This window comes from Lissotriton vulgaris, chromosome 2_1 (assembly GCF_964263255.1).
Source record: "Lissotriton vulgaris chromosome 2_1, aLisVul1.2, whole genome shotgun sequence".
Lineage (NCBI taxonomy): Eukaryota > Metazoa > Chordata > Amphibia > Caudata > Salamandridae > Lissotriton > Lissotriton vulgaris.
The window spans coordinates 891,848,324-891,864,147 of NC_141687.1; the positions used below are offsets into that span (position 1 = coordinate 891,848,324).

General features: G+C 48.7%; 1 protein-coding gene across 1 annotated transcript in view; it reads left to right on the forward strand.

The window, feature by feature from the left end:
• RHBDL2 (rhomboid like 2) overlaps nucleotides 1-15,824 on the forward strand; it is a 204,503-nt gene that overhangs the window by 116,559 nt on the left and 72,120 nt on the right. Inside the window, exon 4 of the mRNA XM_086956430.1 lies at nucleotides 1,834-1,946. Coding sequence (XP_086812556.1) covers nucleotides 1,834-1,946 — 113 coding nt within the window. The remainder of the gene's footprint in view (nucleotides 1-1,833; nucleotides 1,947-15,824) is intronic.

The window sequence follows — 15,824 nt, forward strand, 5'->3', positions numbered from 1 at the left end:
ATTCTCACGAGTGCAGACATGCCAAACTCGCCCCTGCACTCCCCACACAACAGGAACTACCATGGGCATACATATTCCCCAGTCATTCCTATGGGAGGGCTGATCACTCACTCTTCATACAGAGAGCTCCAGCACTTTACACTGTATCACAGTGAAAAAGTGCGCAGAGGCCTAGAATCACCAACACCAAGTTCCAGAAACAGGCTAGGAAAAAGCAAAAAGTCTAGGGGTGAACCTGCTCAAAGGGCCGGGTCCAACACCTGGCATTTGTGGACGTGCCAGAGACCAACAGCTCTGATTCATTTTCTAGACGTACAACTTCACCTAAATGTATTGAGTATTGCCAAAATATAACACCTACATGTAAGATATACTGGGGCAGATTTACAAGCCCTTTGAGACACTTTTGCTCTGAGGCAGCATCACTTTTGTGACGCAGCGGCGACATACAAAATGCGGCCAATTTACAACGTGAAGCATCTCGGGAGATGCATCACGTTGTAAAGCCCTGTGTCACATTACACCGGCATCAGGTATAATGTATGCAGGGTGTGCGTTCCCATGCAGGAAAGCCTCGTAAAAGTCACACAGTGAAATTGCGCCACTTCTAGGATGCCACTGCATCAAAACCTTACACCTGCTTCAAGCAGGCGTAAGGATTGACACAGTATAATGAAAATAGGCCTCACAATGCATTGCTGGAGTTGCGTCGTACTTGCAACAAGACTCCAGCAATGCTTGACTTTTGGGCCAACAGATGTATCAGAATTTCTGACGCATCTGTCAATCCTTACGCTTTGGTGCTACGGCGCATCCATGGTCGTGCAAGGGTATCGCATGCTGGCGCAGGGAAACTGACGCATCTCTACAGATGCGTCAGTTTCTTGTAAATCTGCCCCATTGTAACTAGCATGTTTTTGAAAACACGAGTGACGCGTTGTATCCGTGGATAATGCTATGTCCAATAAACTGCACGGCTGAAGGTTGTTATCGACTAGTCACACTATAGAAACTTTTAATATGTGATGAGTTGTGTTAATCAGGTGTGGAGGCCTGTTTTTAGTTTTTGTGCAAACAGCACATCATTGAAACATTAGCACACTTGTACATGTCACATTGTGGTTGCGTTAAAAGGAAAAGAATACTTTTCCCCTGTAGCAGTCATCTTTCATATATTGGCCTATGTTTTAATTGAAACACCTAATTTGGCAAAATGCAACAACAACCCTCAGCTGGAATCAAATATAGGTAAAAAGGCAATTAATCTCGTAATTGAGGTTCTTCTATGACACGTGCATTACCTACAACCTGTGCAGAACGTACCTCTCAATACAAGCAACAGTGGGTTTTTGGGACTCGAATAGGTTTATTGGACACTGAACTTCATGCCAGATTTATATTCTAAATAACAGATGAAATTAAGTTATACGAATAAGCGGCTAGAACAGTCATTTTATAAATCATTTTAAATCACGTAGGAAAAAGAAGGTGGTACAAAGTGTAAAAAGGTGATAACAAGCACACAAAAAGGAGTTAACTGTCTCAGTAAGAAGTGTTGAGTTTACAGTAACCCTCTAAGGATTGTGGTTGGTCTTCCATTAAAGTATTTCATGGCGGGGTGCATGGAGGCGGAGCATTGTAGGGCGTGGTAACGTTTTACACCTACGTGAACAAGTTAGTAACACAAGATTGAACTCACTCTTCGTGAATTCAAGTGCTTGTATTTAATAGTTTTTGAAATATTTTTCTCCAGCAGCTCTGAATGTTGGTAATGTGTATTCCAAAGTACCATTGGATCTGCTTCTCTGTTCTAAAATATGTTTTTCTTTGCAGAATTCAGCATATATTGGGAAATTTAATTCTGCAGCTTGTTTTTGGAATTCCACTGGAGATGGTTCACAAGGGGCATCGTGTCGGACTGGTGTATCTTCTTGGAGTCATTGCAGGTTTGTTACAATTTTCCACTGCCATGCTTCATATGTGTTGACGTGCTCTGATGGAAATGATTTTAAGTGGGAGGTGAGATGGCAGAGTATGTGCTTCTCGCACAGTCAGCTGCCTGTTTTCTTTTACTATATTTTTGTTTTTACAAGTGGTCAAATTTATGTTTTATATTTGGGACCCGATCCTGGAAATAGCTCCACTACCATTACTTTCTTCCAAGTGCTTGCAAGGTGATATGGCAGCTCATTGGACAGCTACATTTTGATACAGAGTGTCATGTCATGTCTTATTTGTGCTCCGTGCATTGCCTCTTGCATGTTCCCCACCTAACATTGTGTAATGTCGCACCCATGGGGTAAAGGGTGCGCCCAGCAAGGCGTGATGACAATGGCTACGAGAGAGGGGTGTTTCTAGTTTCCCCCCTCAGGCCGGCGGCCAGATAGTATTGCCTCGGGTCATCTGATCTGGATTTAATAAACCGGCTTCCGTGGACGTGACGTCAGTAGGCGCGCGAACGCTGGAGCAGTAAGCAAGTAAAGAAGCATCTGTGTCTTTATTTAATTACTGGCCTCTGGGGTTTCCCTGCAGTGGGGTCGTGGGTCCAGGTGCCGAGGCAGATGACACAACTGGCGGCGAGGGTGGGTGTGCCCCCCTCTCCACCTGTGTGGCGGCCGCGATCATGGGCTCTGCGCCTAGGGTGACCAACTGGCATTGGTGCAAATTCAGGACGGTGAGTGTAATAATTCAGGACAAAGGGTCAAAATTCAGGACACAAATTCAGGACAGGAGGTCAAAATTCAGGACAAAACTTCAGGACAATAGGTACGTTTTACAGACACATCAGAGGTCGCGCAATAGTATATAAGTAAGCCCAGCCATTTCCAAACATATTCAACCGTTTGCAAACCTATCCATCATGTATCCTTCCATCTATCATTTCACTCATCCATCCCTTCATCCATCCCCTCATCCATCCTTTCACTCATCTCCATTATCCATCCATCCATCCATCCATCCATCCATCCATCTATCCATCCATCCATCCATCCACCATTTCACCCTATCCATCTGTACACTTATCCATCCACTCTTTATCCCATCCATCCATTCACTCATCCATTCAGCCATTTACCCTTTCACCAATCCAGCCATCCTTTCACTTACTAATCCTTCCACCCAGACACTATTTTAGTCATCCATCCATCCTCCCTTTCTCTCTCCATCGACCCTTTCACTTAGCCATCCTTCCTTCCATCCACCCATCCACCCACCCATTCATCCATCCATCCATCCATCCATCTACTCATCCACTCATGAATCCATCCATTGATCCTATCACTCATCCATCTATCATTTCACTCCTTCACACATCTATTCATCTTTTTGTCCATCTACCCTCCCTTTCACTCACTCATCCATCCTTACATCCACCCTTTCACTCATACGCCCATTCATTCACCCTTGCACTTATCAATCCATCAATTCATCCATCATTTCACTCATCCACCTACCTACCCATCATCCACCCAACCATCCACCCACCCACCATCCACCTACTCATCCATCCTTTCACCCACCCACCATCCAATCCACTGATCCATCCTTTCACCCACCCACTCATCCATCCATCCTTTCACCCACCCACTCACTCACCCATCCATCCATCCTTTCACCCACCCACTCATCATCCATCCATCCTTTCACCCACCCATCATCCATCCATCCTTTCACCCACCCACTCATCATCCATCCATCCTTTCACTCACCAACTCTCCATCCATCCATCCTTTCACCCACCCATCATCCATCCATCCATCCATCCATCCGTCCTTCCCCTCATCATCCATCCTTCCCCTCATTATCCATCCATCCTTTTCCCTCATCATCCATCCATCCATCCTTTTCCCTCATCATCCATCCATCCATCCTTCTACCCACCCACTCATCATCCATCCATCCTTCCCCTCATCATCCATCCATCCTTCTCCTCATCATCCATCCATCCTTTTACCCACCCCCTTATCATCCATCCATTCCCTAATCATCCATCCATCCATCCTTTCACGCACCCCCTCATCATCCATCCATCCACCCTTCCCCTCATCCATCCTTTCACCCACCCCCTCATCATCCATCCATCCATCCCCTCATCATCCATCCATCCATCCATCCTTCCCCTCATCATCCATCCTTCCCCTCATCATCTATCCATCCATCCTTTCACCCACCCATCCATCCATCCTTCCCCTCTATCCATCCCCTCATCCATCCATCCATCCCCTCATCCATCCATCCCCTCATCCTTCCATCCATCCCCTCACCCATCCCCTCATCCATCCATCCCCTCACCCATCCATCCTTCCCCTCATCCATCCATCCCCTCATCCATCCATCCTTCCCCTCATCCATCCATCCTTCCTCTCATCCATCCTTCCTTTCTACCATCATCCATCCTTCCCCTCACCCATCCATTTATCCTTCCCCTCATCCATCCATCCATCCATCCATCCATCCATCCATCCATCCATCCATCTCCTGATCATCCATCCTTCCCCTCCATCCATCCACTCCATCCATCCATCCATCCATCCTTCCGCTCATCCATCCATCCTTCCACTCCATCCATCCATCCTTCCCCTCCATCCATCCATCCTTCTCCTCATCCATCATCCTTCCCCTCATCCATCTTTCCCCTCATCCATCATCCAGCTACCCTTCCACCCATACATCCAGCTATTTACATTTTCTCTCCATCCTTCCCCTCACTCATCAACCCATCCATCCTCTCTCATTAGCCATTTATTCAATCTTTCATTCATCCATTCACCCTTTCACTAATTCATCCAGCCATTCACCCATCCCTTCACTTACTTACTCGCCGACCTTTCCATAATAATTTTGAGCTGAGCCCTTTTGAGAAGAGGCCCATCAAGAACTTCACCCTCGCTGCAGGGGCCGTTCCAGGACTGGGACAGAAGCCAGCCAGGGAGGAGACAGGATCCACCACAGGGGGGGGGAGGGGGGGGGGGGGACAAGAGCCACCACAGGTGGGGGTGGACTGGAGCCACAACATGGGGGGACAGGAGTCATCCCAGGCGTGGGGTGGACTGGAGCCACCACATGGGGGGACAGGTGCCATCACTGAGGGGAGGGCAGGAGCCATCACAGGAGAGGGAACACAGGGGTGGGCATGCAGTATTCTAGTATCATCTTGGGCTCCTCTCCTGAACAAGACAACGAGAAGACAGGCTCTCTGTCCAAAATGCCACCCCCCACTGTGATGTACAGTACTTACAGGAGATACTCTAAGAGAACTGATTGAACTGATTGTCCTCCATACTTTGTTAATCAGTGTGGGTGCGATTGTGCCATTTCTTTATTTTCTTACATTATAGACTGCATGTTTGAAGAACCGAGGTTTGCTTACAATTTAGTGACAGTAATTAAGCTCTGTGAAGAGAACCAGGTGCTGCCTCGGTGTAATCAGGGGTGTAATCTGGCTGAGTCTCGGATGTTTGGGGCCCTGGGTAGAAATGGAATGTGTGAGCCCCCCTCTAAATAGCAGAGACATGACACATTCCGGGCTGTTTGCATGTGAATAGATGTCGCTGCTCCTGAACCGGCATCCCCTCCCTCTCAGTCACCTTCGAAGCACCTCTTAACAGGTCATCAAGGGCTGGAGGTGTGAGGGTAGCCATCCCGCTGTGCCTCTCCAATGCTGCGGGGCATCTGAGGAGCTTTGGTGCAGCATCGGAGTGAGGAAAAGAGGTGGGTGCAAGCTGTGCCGGCTTTAGGGTGGAGCAACCGGTGCCCTGTTAAAATGACGGACAAATGGCGTCCGTTAAAGATTCCTTCACGGACAACGGACAGACGGCTGAAATTACGGACTGTCCGTGAAATTTACGGACGGTTGGACACCCTATCTGCGCCACGCTCGTGCCACAGATGCAAGCAGTGCACTCTGCACTATCGGTGACGTGGGAGAACAGTGGCGGCAGTTTGGCCTGGGACCTTGGGACTAGCATTCCCAGCATACACGGTGAGACCTTTTCTGGCTTTCTCAGTGCAGCACCCTGTGGATCAGCACAAGGCCCGCAGTAACACAGATGGGCGTCAGGCCTCTGTCGCTCCGGGCACAAATCCAGCCTCTCAGCGGTCCGTGCTGCCTGGTGCCCCCTTCCCTCCTGGGACCGGAAGAGGCGGACGGCTCTTCTGGCCTGTCGTGTGCAGTGGACTGACCTGCCGGTGGGGATTAGCGAACTGTCTGGCTCCCGCCCCTGAGCGCAGCACACCATATGCCTGTCATGTCTTCCATTCCCCCTATCGAACCATTCGTGGTGGAGGAACCCCCTTCAGCACAGGCACCCAAATGGAAAGAATGGGTGGAACGCCTGTTAATATTTTTCGTGGCCACAAAAGTCCACAAATACCAGAAGAGGGCCCTGCTTCTACATTTGGGGGGGAAGGACATCCTTAGAATCACCAAGTCTCTGGCAGAGGCAACACCCAAGATATACCACACACTCATCAATGCCCTCACAGGATACTTCGAGCCAATGACGACCCAAGACTATGAGCGCTTTGTTTTTCGTCAGGCGTGACAGCTACCCGACGAATCTCTCGACACTTTCCATGCCCAGCTCAAGAACCTTGGGAGCACATGTGGGTTCCGTGATGAAACAGAGGAGATCAGAGGGCAAATATTCCAGGGCTGTGCGTCGGGGAAGCTCAGAAAATGGATCCTTGAGGAGTCGGGCAAATTGCTGATGGTCATATTGACACTGGGGCGCACCAATGAGTTGTCCAAATCCACAGCGATCCATATGGAGGTGGCGTTACAGACACCCGTCAAAGCAGAATGGGTGAATGTGGTGACAACCAGGCCAGCGCCCCGATACAGCAAGAAGGAACCTGTCAGTATTGTATGAAGTTTACTGTGCTTTTTAAAATACGATTGCATTGCGCGTTAGGTGGCGGCATTAGCTCCCCAGCTGCATCCGATCACACCCCTCTGAATCTGCCAATCACGCTGAGAGAGGGAGGAGCAGTGGGTGGGGACCGGACATATATGCCAGCTGCAGCACGGGAGCACAGCGGACGCGCGCAGCAGGCGCGTCAAAGGCAAGCCCGTCTGCGCCCATCCACGCCCATCTGGGCCCAGGGGCCAGCCACCATGCTCGTTTTATCACATAGTCCTCTGAGACACTTAGACAACACCACTCGGCAAAATATGCCCTGGCACCCGACACGCAAAACTGAGCCACATGAAAATTCTCCAAAAGCGGAGATCTTTCCCCAAAGTCTGGATATCTATCCCTCTCAATCACCTACTGCAGGGACTTAACAAACATATTCCCCCTGCACTACTAATATACTACCTAAACACCCGCTCTTTAGTCAAGCACCAGCTTGACATCTTTCTCCTCCTAGCGACCGATAAACCAGATATCATTCTAGTGGCAGAAACCTGGCTGACACTTGATTCCACCCCTGACATGTTAGGGGCATTATCCTTAACTCCAAAAAGAGTTCTAAAGAAATCCTCTAAATCATCGATGAATGGTCTAAACCTGATAGAATTCTACTCAAGGCCATGCCAACTCAAGCACTGTGCGACACCTTGAACGATTACTTCATTGAAAAGATTTCCACCATTAATGCCAGCATTCCTAAACACTTCCCCAATGTGACTCCTTTGGTCACGCACTGCAACAACTGTACGCTCAACTGTTTTCCGGCCATTAGCACTCAGGCCTTCCAGGTCCTCTTGTCCAAAGTTAAATCCGGATCCCCCACGGACTGCTGCCCACCACATGTCCTAAAAGACACCCTCCCTCCTTTCCTGAGCCCAGCACTTGCCCTTCTTGAAAAAATCTGGGGCAGATCCTATAAGCCTGTCAAACTACCGTCCCATCTCCCTGCTCCCATACCTGGATAAAGTACTGGAGGCCCATGTGGCGAGGTGCCTGCCCAACTTCATGGAGGAATCTAATTACCTTGACTTCCATCAAGCGGGATTTCGCCCGCGCACTCTACGGAAACAGTGATATTAGCGATCTTGGATACTCTACCAGATAAAGCTGACAGAAGCTCCCCTCTGGCCCTTGTGCTATTGGATCTCTCTGCCGCCTTTGACACGGTCAACGATGATATACTGGTATACTGTGCCAGGTGGCTGGCATCCAGGGCACAGCCTTTAGCTGGCTCAGCTCCTTCCTTGAATATCGCTCCCAGGCAGTCCGCTCAGCCCAGTTCATGGCTCCTAGGCGCAGAACAACTTGTGAGGTTCCGCAAGGATCCTCACTTCCCCCCATTTGTTCAACCTTTACCTTCTCCCCTTGATTCAGTCCCTAAAGGATTTTTAATTACGCTGACGACCTACAACTGATGTTTACCGTTGACAATTAACCAAAATCAGTCATCGAATTTCAGGCCACCATGTTGCACATCCGCCACTGGATGGACTGTAATCACTTAAAGCTCAATCCAAGCAAGACAGAGGTAGTCTTGACAGGGTTAGCCACAAGTTCTGGGACCCACACAACTGGCCGACAGAGCTTGGACCTCCTCCCATCCCCTCCTCCTCTTCCAAAACCCTTGGTGTCACCTTAAACAATGATCTCTCACTAAGAACACAAGTCGGATCGGTGATCTGGACATGCTTATTTCCGCTGCGAAAGATCAGGAAGATCAGCCGATAACTCACGCAGGAATCTCTGACACAGGTCGTAATAGCCCTGGTGTTGTCGCACTTGGACTATGTGAACTCAGTCTACCTTGGCATGCCACTCTTCCTCACTGAGCTGCTGCAGATAGTCCAGAACCAAGCTGCCAGACTGATCCTCCGGAAACCTAGGTGGCAAGCTGCCTCCCTTCTCTTAAGGAAACTACATTGGCTCCCCATTCCTCAACGCTGCACATTTAAAACCGGGTGCCTGATTTTCAAATCCCTTCACCATCGTAGCCCCAAGTTTATAGACGATCTGCTACTAAGGCACACTCCATCACGCAACCTACGCTCAGCTCACCTTCTGCTACTGACTACCCCCACTTTCAAGCGAAAACGTCAGGGAGGTTGCAGATTTGCCTCTCTTGCTCCAAGACTTTGGAATTCCTTCCCCTTGGAGATCCGGTAATGCACTGACCTACTGAGCTTCAGGAAGACCCTCACAACTTGGCTGTTTGTTCAGGCCTACGCATAACAATCTCTCCACTGGACACGGCTAACCCTAAACCAGCGCCATGAATCCAACCCGGTGTACGTGCGCTTTACAAATCTTTTTTAACATAACATAACATAACAATTGACGGGCAGGGAATTATTACGTAGTTTGCAGAGGAAATAACAGTCTGTGCTTTAAAATAGCGTGGTTAAAATGAAGCATCATTCTTTTCTGCACCAATAATAACACTCTCTGTGCAGCCGAGATTGAGATTTGTGTAAATGTATATAGCACACATTTTCAAAAGGGATTCAGACTAACTGGCAGGCTGTTGGGTGCACAGAACTAAGGGCCCGATGTAGGTGGCTCATTACCGGTCGGTAAACCCGAAATTCGGTAAACTTCAGGCTTACCGACCGGTATTGAGCCATTTCCAATGTAGGTGATGATTCGGGTATGTAGGAAGCACATTTAAGAGTGCTTATGTGCTTTAAGAATTCGTTATTTACCACCAACTACAAGTTAGTGGTAAATATCAAAAACCTTTGAAAAAGCAATTTTGTGCTTTTTCAACAGTGCCATGTGGCAGACATACATTCCCTTAGGGCATGTATGTGTGCCACATGTGCACACATGCACGATTCAGGGGTGTAACAGGGTGTCAATGTGACACCCTGCCACCCTTAAATGTGATCCCCCTATTACCGATTCGGTATTTAGCGAATCGGTAATAGTGAGTGGCTTCCAATTCATTTCTATGGGCCTCCACAGAATCGGTAAATACCGATTCAGTATTACCGAATATTACCGAATCGGTAATATTTACCAAATTTTTAGGTACATACCATTTACCGATTCTGAAATACCGAATTGGCAAAATTCGGTATTTTAGAATCAGTAAATAGTTTTTACCTACATATGGCCTTCAGTCTATAACCAGTACACTGATTCACATATGCTCACAAGTCCACACACGACTAAAAGAGGGGAGGAGAGATTTTCTCTGTTAGGAAGATTTTATAGTGTAGGTTTTTTGCGGTGCCTGTTGCAAGTGCAGTGCTTTCCCAAAGTATGGATGACACTGTCACAGGTCTTTTCTTTGGGTGTTTCAGGTTTTTTTATATTAAAGTTTTGTTACATATCAACGTAAAAGGCATACAGTCATACAGAGCAGGACACCTGAGAGTTGTAGGTAACGAATCCCCTGCAAACAGAATACACAGCCATAATGCCAACAACCTAGTGTGGGGCAGGCAGTGCATTTTAGTCAGACCTCAACCATTAGCGCAAGTAGGGGGGGGTCCTCCTTGGGTATTGCTGCACAGACCCCAGCAATGTCCCTGTCACTCTCTATCTGTTGAAATATCAGGACATCCTTAATCTAGCCCCCTACACCTACATCTCCATCGTCAAGGTTCCCACTCATGCTCGCTCTTTCCATCCAAGAACGTTTCATGTGCTCCCGTTTACTGCCTTAACACGGTATATATTGAGCCGTTCCCAAGTCCTGCACTCAGCATTGGCTCTATCTGGTGAACATGGATATTATTTATTATTTATTTATTTAACTTATAAAGTGCACTGTCACCTTGCAGGCATCCTGGCGCTGACTGGCTCAAAAAGGGCGGACAAGTGTCGGGCAGGGCGTGACCTATCAGAAAGTTACTTGGGAAACAGCCAGGTTTTGATCTTTCTCCTAAACGGGAGAAGTTCTGTGATTTGCCTAATCTCGAACAGGAGCAGATTCCATAATTTAGCAGCAGCCACCTCAAAGTTTCTGCCCCCTGCTCTAGCCTTCCTAAATCTAGATACCTTCACCAACCTAGCCGTCGAAGATCGAAGCAGCCTGGTTGGAGTGTACAAAGCAAATTTCGATTGCAGTGACACAGGCACGATTCCATGGAGAGCATGAAAACCAGGCAGAGGGCCTTGTATTGTATCCTCTGTCGCATAGGTAGCCAGTGCAGTTTAGCAAGGGCAGTCGGCCCATGTGATCTTCTAGGAAGCCCCAGGGCCAACCTATCAGCCGCTGATTGCACCATTTGGAGCCTATCCAACAGAAACTCAGGGGACCCCAGCAGAAGGGCATTACAATAATCTTGCCTACTGAGGATTGTGCACCTTGCCACTTGGGCACGTGCCTGAGATGGCAAAAGTGGCAAGACTTTCCTCAGGGACCGTAGGATGGCAAAGCAGCAGGCGGTCGTTTTTTTGACATGAGTCTCCATACTGAGCTTTTGATCAAGCATGACCCCTAAATTCCGGACTGAATCCACAGGCCGAACTTTAGTCGCTGTTTCAGGAGGCCAAAGGTTTTCTGGAAACGGGCGGGAGATCTTATTCCCGGCGCTAAAGAGCACCTCCGTCTTACCATCATTAAACTGAAGGGAGTTCAGTTTAACGTATCCCGCAGACAGTTGTGGAAGACCTCCACAGATGTCGATTCCTCTCCCTCAAAGGAGAGAATCATCTGCGTATCGTCAGCATAGTTTACAGTCTTGATGTTATAAGTTTTAATAAGCTAGATCAAAGGTCTTAGATACAGATGAAAGAGTATGGGACTGATTGCTGAGCCCTGTAGGACCCCATGAAGCACCTGAGTAAAAGCAGATTGGAAAGGGGGCAAGGACACAGCCTGCTACCTATCCTTCAAAAACGATCGAAACCACATCAAAACGCTACCTCTCACCCCAGCCTCAGATAACCGGTTCAACAAGATCTTATGGTTTACCGTGTCAAAGGCGGCAGACATGTCTAGCAGGATCAGAAACGCTGCCTGTCCCCTGTCTGCACGCCTCGGAAGCTCGTCCCCGGCGGTGACCAAGGCCGTTTTGGTCCCGTGAGCTGGCCGGAAGCCAAATTGATCATCCTCTTGTAAATTATGCTGTTCCAGATGTTTAGAGAGGGTAGCACTGACCAGATGCTCTACAACTTTGGCTGGGAAAGGCAGCAGGGAAATGGGTCTATAATTTTTGGAGCAATCCGGGTCTAAAGAGGGCTTTTTCAACAGGGGAGATATCACCGCCTGTTTCCACTGGGCTGGGACAGTACCAGTAGCAAGGGATTGGTTGCAAATTAGGCGGAGTGTAGGAAATAGTTCCTCCTCATACTCCTTCCAAATTTTGTGTGGCACGGGGTCCAAAGGAGACCCGGAGGAGATCCCCCTAGCCAGCCCACTAAATGCGTCTTCCGTGAGACGTGGGAACTCAAATAAAGGTTCCCCCGGCGCCCAGGCTGACTCGTCAGTCCTGTCCACCGGCGACCCAGGTCTGGTATCATGAAGGAAGCCGGTCTCAGGGGAAACCTCCAAATCCTCAATAATTTGCTCAATTTTCTCTTTAAAGAATTTGGCAAGTTTCTCACAAAGTTCTTGAGACGGGACAATGGCGTTCTTGGAACATTCAGGATTAGTAAGGCTATTTAATATATTAAAAATACTCCTGGAGCTATTAGTAGCATTACAAATCAGGGATGAATAATAGTCTGCCTTAGATTTCCTAATCAGACTCTTATATTCCAAGACTTTGCTTTTCCATACCGCCCTAGATGCTTCCTCATATTCCCGCCTCCATCTTCTTTCTGCCTGTTTACAGTCCTGCTTCATGTGTTTCAACGTGTCATTAGACCAGGGGGCAGAAACACTCCCTTTGCAACTGCGTGTTTTTAGGGGAGCATGAGCATCCAACACAGCCGTGATCCCCGAGCTGAGTGAGGCATAATTTTCCTCAACTTGCTTATCCAAGCCAAAGGACTTTCTCACATTAAACACCCCATCAGAGGATTTCGAGCGTGCAAGAGCCCTCCAGTCTCTGCACAGAAATTCCTTGGTTGTCAGTGGAGCCCTGGTGTGAGCACCCTTAATATTTATAAAAAATTTGACGAGGGAGTGGTCTGTCCAATCCATGGGCAGGGTTTCCCCCATAGCCAACAGGTCGGGGGCCACGAACACCAAATCTAGGAGGTTTCCCGCCTTATGGGTAGCTCCCATGACCTGCTGAGAAAGGCCAAAGCTTTCACAAGACTGAAGTAGGTTAAGAAGACCCAAGTCAAGGGAGCCATTGCGCCAAAGGTTGAAATCCCCCAAAATAACCAGCTTGTGGTGTGAAGCTGCAATGTTAGTCAGGGTAGCTAGTAGCGCTTGTTGCTGCTGAATGCTAAAAGCCCCTGGTGGTCTATAACATAGCACACCAGTTAAAATAATCCCGGAGTGGGTCGGATAGATAGACCCAACAGCTCCGTTCCAACAGCCGGGTCCAGATCAATGATATTAATTCTGCAAGTTGCTTTAAAGATAACTCTTACCCCCCCACCCCTCCCATTAGGCCCAGGGAGATGTAAAAATGTAAACCCAGGAGGGCAAGCGCAGCCAGGATCAACCAGACAGTCAGAGTGAGTTTACGTTTCCGTCATAAACAGGACATCCAACTCGTGTGTCTCAATCATCAACTGGATCTCTACACTATGCTTTGGCAGGGTCCTCACATTCAGAAGCCCACATTTCAACAGACTATCATCAAGAAAGTCTGCTCGTGGGTAAGCCGTGTGCAACAGTCTGAATGTTCCTTTGTCTGCGTGGAGCTTACCAATCTGTATGAGCATCTCTCTTGAGTAAGGGGGGCCGGATAGCTGTTGATCAGTCTCTAAGGGGCCAAAACAGGCAGCGTAACTGGCGCTGGGCACTTCCTTGGCGCGGACAGGCACAGACTGGCTTGCCTTTGGCGTGCCTTCGGCGCGCCGCCGGTGCGCCCGCCCGCTGCGCGGACGAGATGATGCCATCCTTATATCCAATGTTGTGGAGGGTGGGATGCGGCCAACAACTGGACCGCAGCCCTTTACTCCGCCCAGTATGGTGGCTGTCAGCACTCTCTCCTAAGCGTCAGCACGTAGTCTGCTGCGCTGGGAGAAGGGATGTAATCGGCAATGAGGCTGCAATGAGGCTGCTAATATTAAAACGTTCCCAAATTTCTAATGAAAATGCCAAAAACAAGATTACAAATGCACACTTTTTAAAAGGCACGCTAGCCTCCGGCTTTCCACCTCAGAGGTGAGCCCAGTCAAAATCAGCGCGCTCGCGCTAAGATGAGATTTAAATACCTTGGGAGGGCGGGATGCGGCCAGCAACTGGACCGCAGCCCTTTCCTCTGCCCAGTATGGCGGCTGTCAGCACTCTCTCCTAAGCGTCAGCACGTAGTCTGCTGCGCTGGGAGAAGGGATGTAATCGGCAATGAGGCTGCAATGAGGCTGCTAATATTAAAACTTTCCAAAATTAAAATGAAAATGCCAAAAACAAGATTACAAATGCACACTTTTTAAAAGGCACGCTAGCCTCCGGCTTTCCGCCTCAGAGGTGAGCCCAGTCAAAAAGTGTGAACTACGCCCTATTGCACTGCGGTCTCCTCCTGCGTAGACAGCCCCTCCGGCACTATTTCCTCGCTCTCACATGACAACTGTGTCAGGCATAACCCCCAGAAATTATTAGGTCTGCTACGTGGTGGGAGTAGCTTGTTATAATTTTCTGATTGTGTACAGCAGTGCAGCACATCATGCATCCACCGTCTCACCGTGGGTGTCGGCCCCCTCATCCAGCACAAGGCCACCACCCGTTATGGTATAAGCATGCCAATATCCACTAATCTACGCTTCGCCCTAGGCCACTTTTTGGTGTATCCCAGGAGGGCCACCACAGGGTCTGGATCCAGCGACACTTCTGATACTCAGTTCACCAAAGATGTCTACCCAATATTCATATATTCCCAGGCATAGCCATGCCAAATGTAAGAAACCAGCTGACGGTGCATGGCACCTCTCGCAAGCCACTTCCTCCCTCAGCCCATAGCGGCACAAACGTTCTGGTGTGTAATATACCCTATTAATATATTTAAAGTGAATAAGCCGGTGTTTACCATGTAGCGAGACTCTTCTAGTGTTCGTGCAACAGTAACGCCACATATCATCATCTATTGTTATTTGCAAGTCCCTTTGCCATGCCAGCCTCGCAGCAATGTACCTATTCTCCCTGTGGGAAATTGCTGTTCTATAGATATTCGTGACTACCTTACGCGGAGATTCAGCCTTAATCACATGGGTAAGTTTAGGAACCTCCGGTGGCTCGTCCAGGTTGTCTCCCAACTGCTCCTGCAAGGCCCTGTGCACCCTGTAGACTTGGAACCGCTGTAGTACTGTACTAACTCCCGCAACCTCAGACACCTGGTCCCAGGTCATAACTTTCATGTCCAGAAACAAGTCCCCCGCCGTCTGAACCTTCAGTTGGTGCAGTGCTCTTACCACCCCCTTGTCTCTGCAGGGAGCCAACCAGAGGGCCCATTCCACCGGCATATTAGGCGAGTACAAAAGTGCTCCCCCCTGATTCCGCAGTAAGCAGTACCATGCAGGATTAGTAGCAGTAATTAAATCTAGTATTCCGGTTCGGCTGTCAACTGGCTTGAATATCATCGCCGATAAGGGGAGAGGGTCTGTGAACGAGTTTTCCTTCTTTACAAATGGGATATTCGAGTCGCCGTGAATCCAGGTATACATGTGGGCTCCCTGCGCGGCTCTATAATATACCTCAAAATCTGGAGCACCCAGGCCTCCCATACTGTATGGCAGCATAAGGACTTGTCACCGGACCCGGGCCTGTTTACCCGCCCATGCAAGCTTTATCATAGTTTGTTGCAGTCTCTGAAAAAACACCCGCAGTAGCACCAATGGGATATT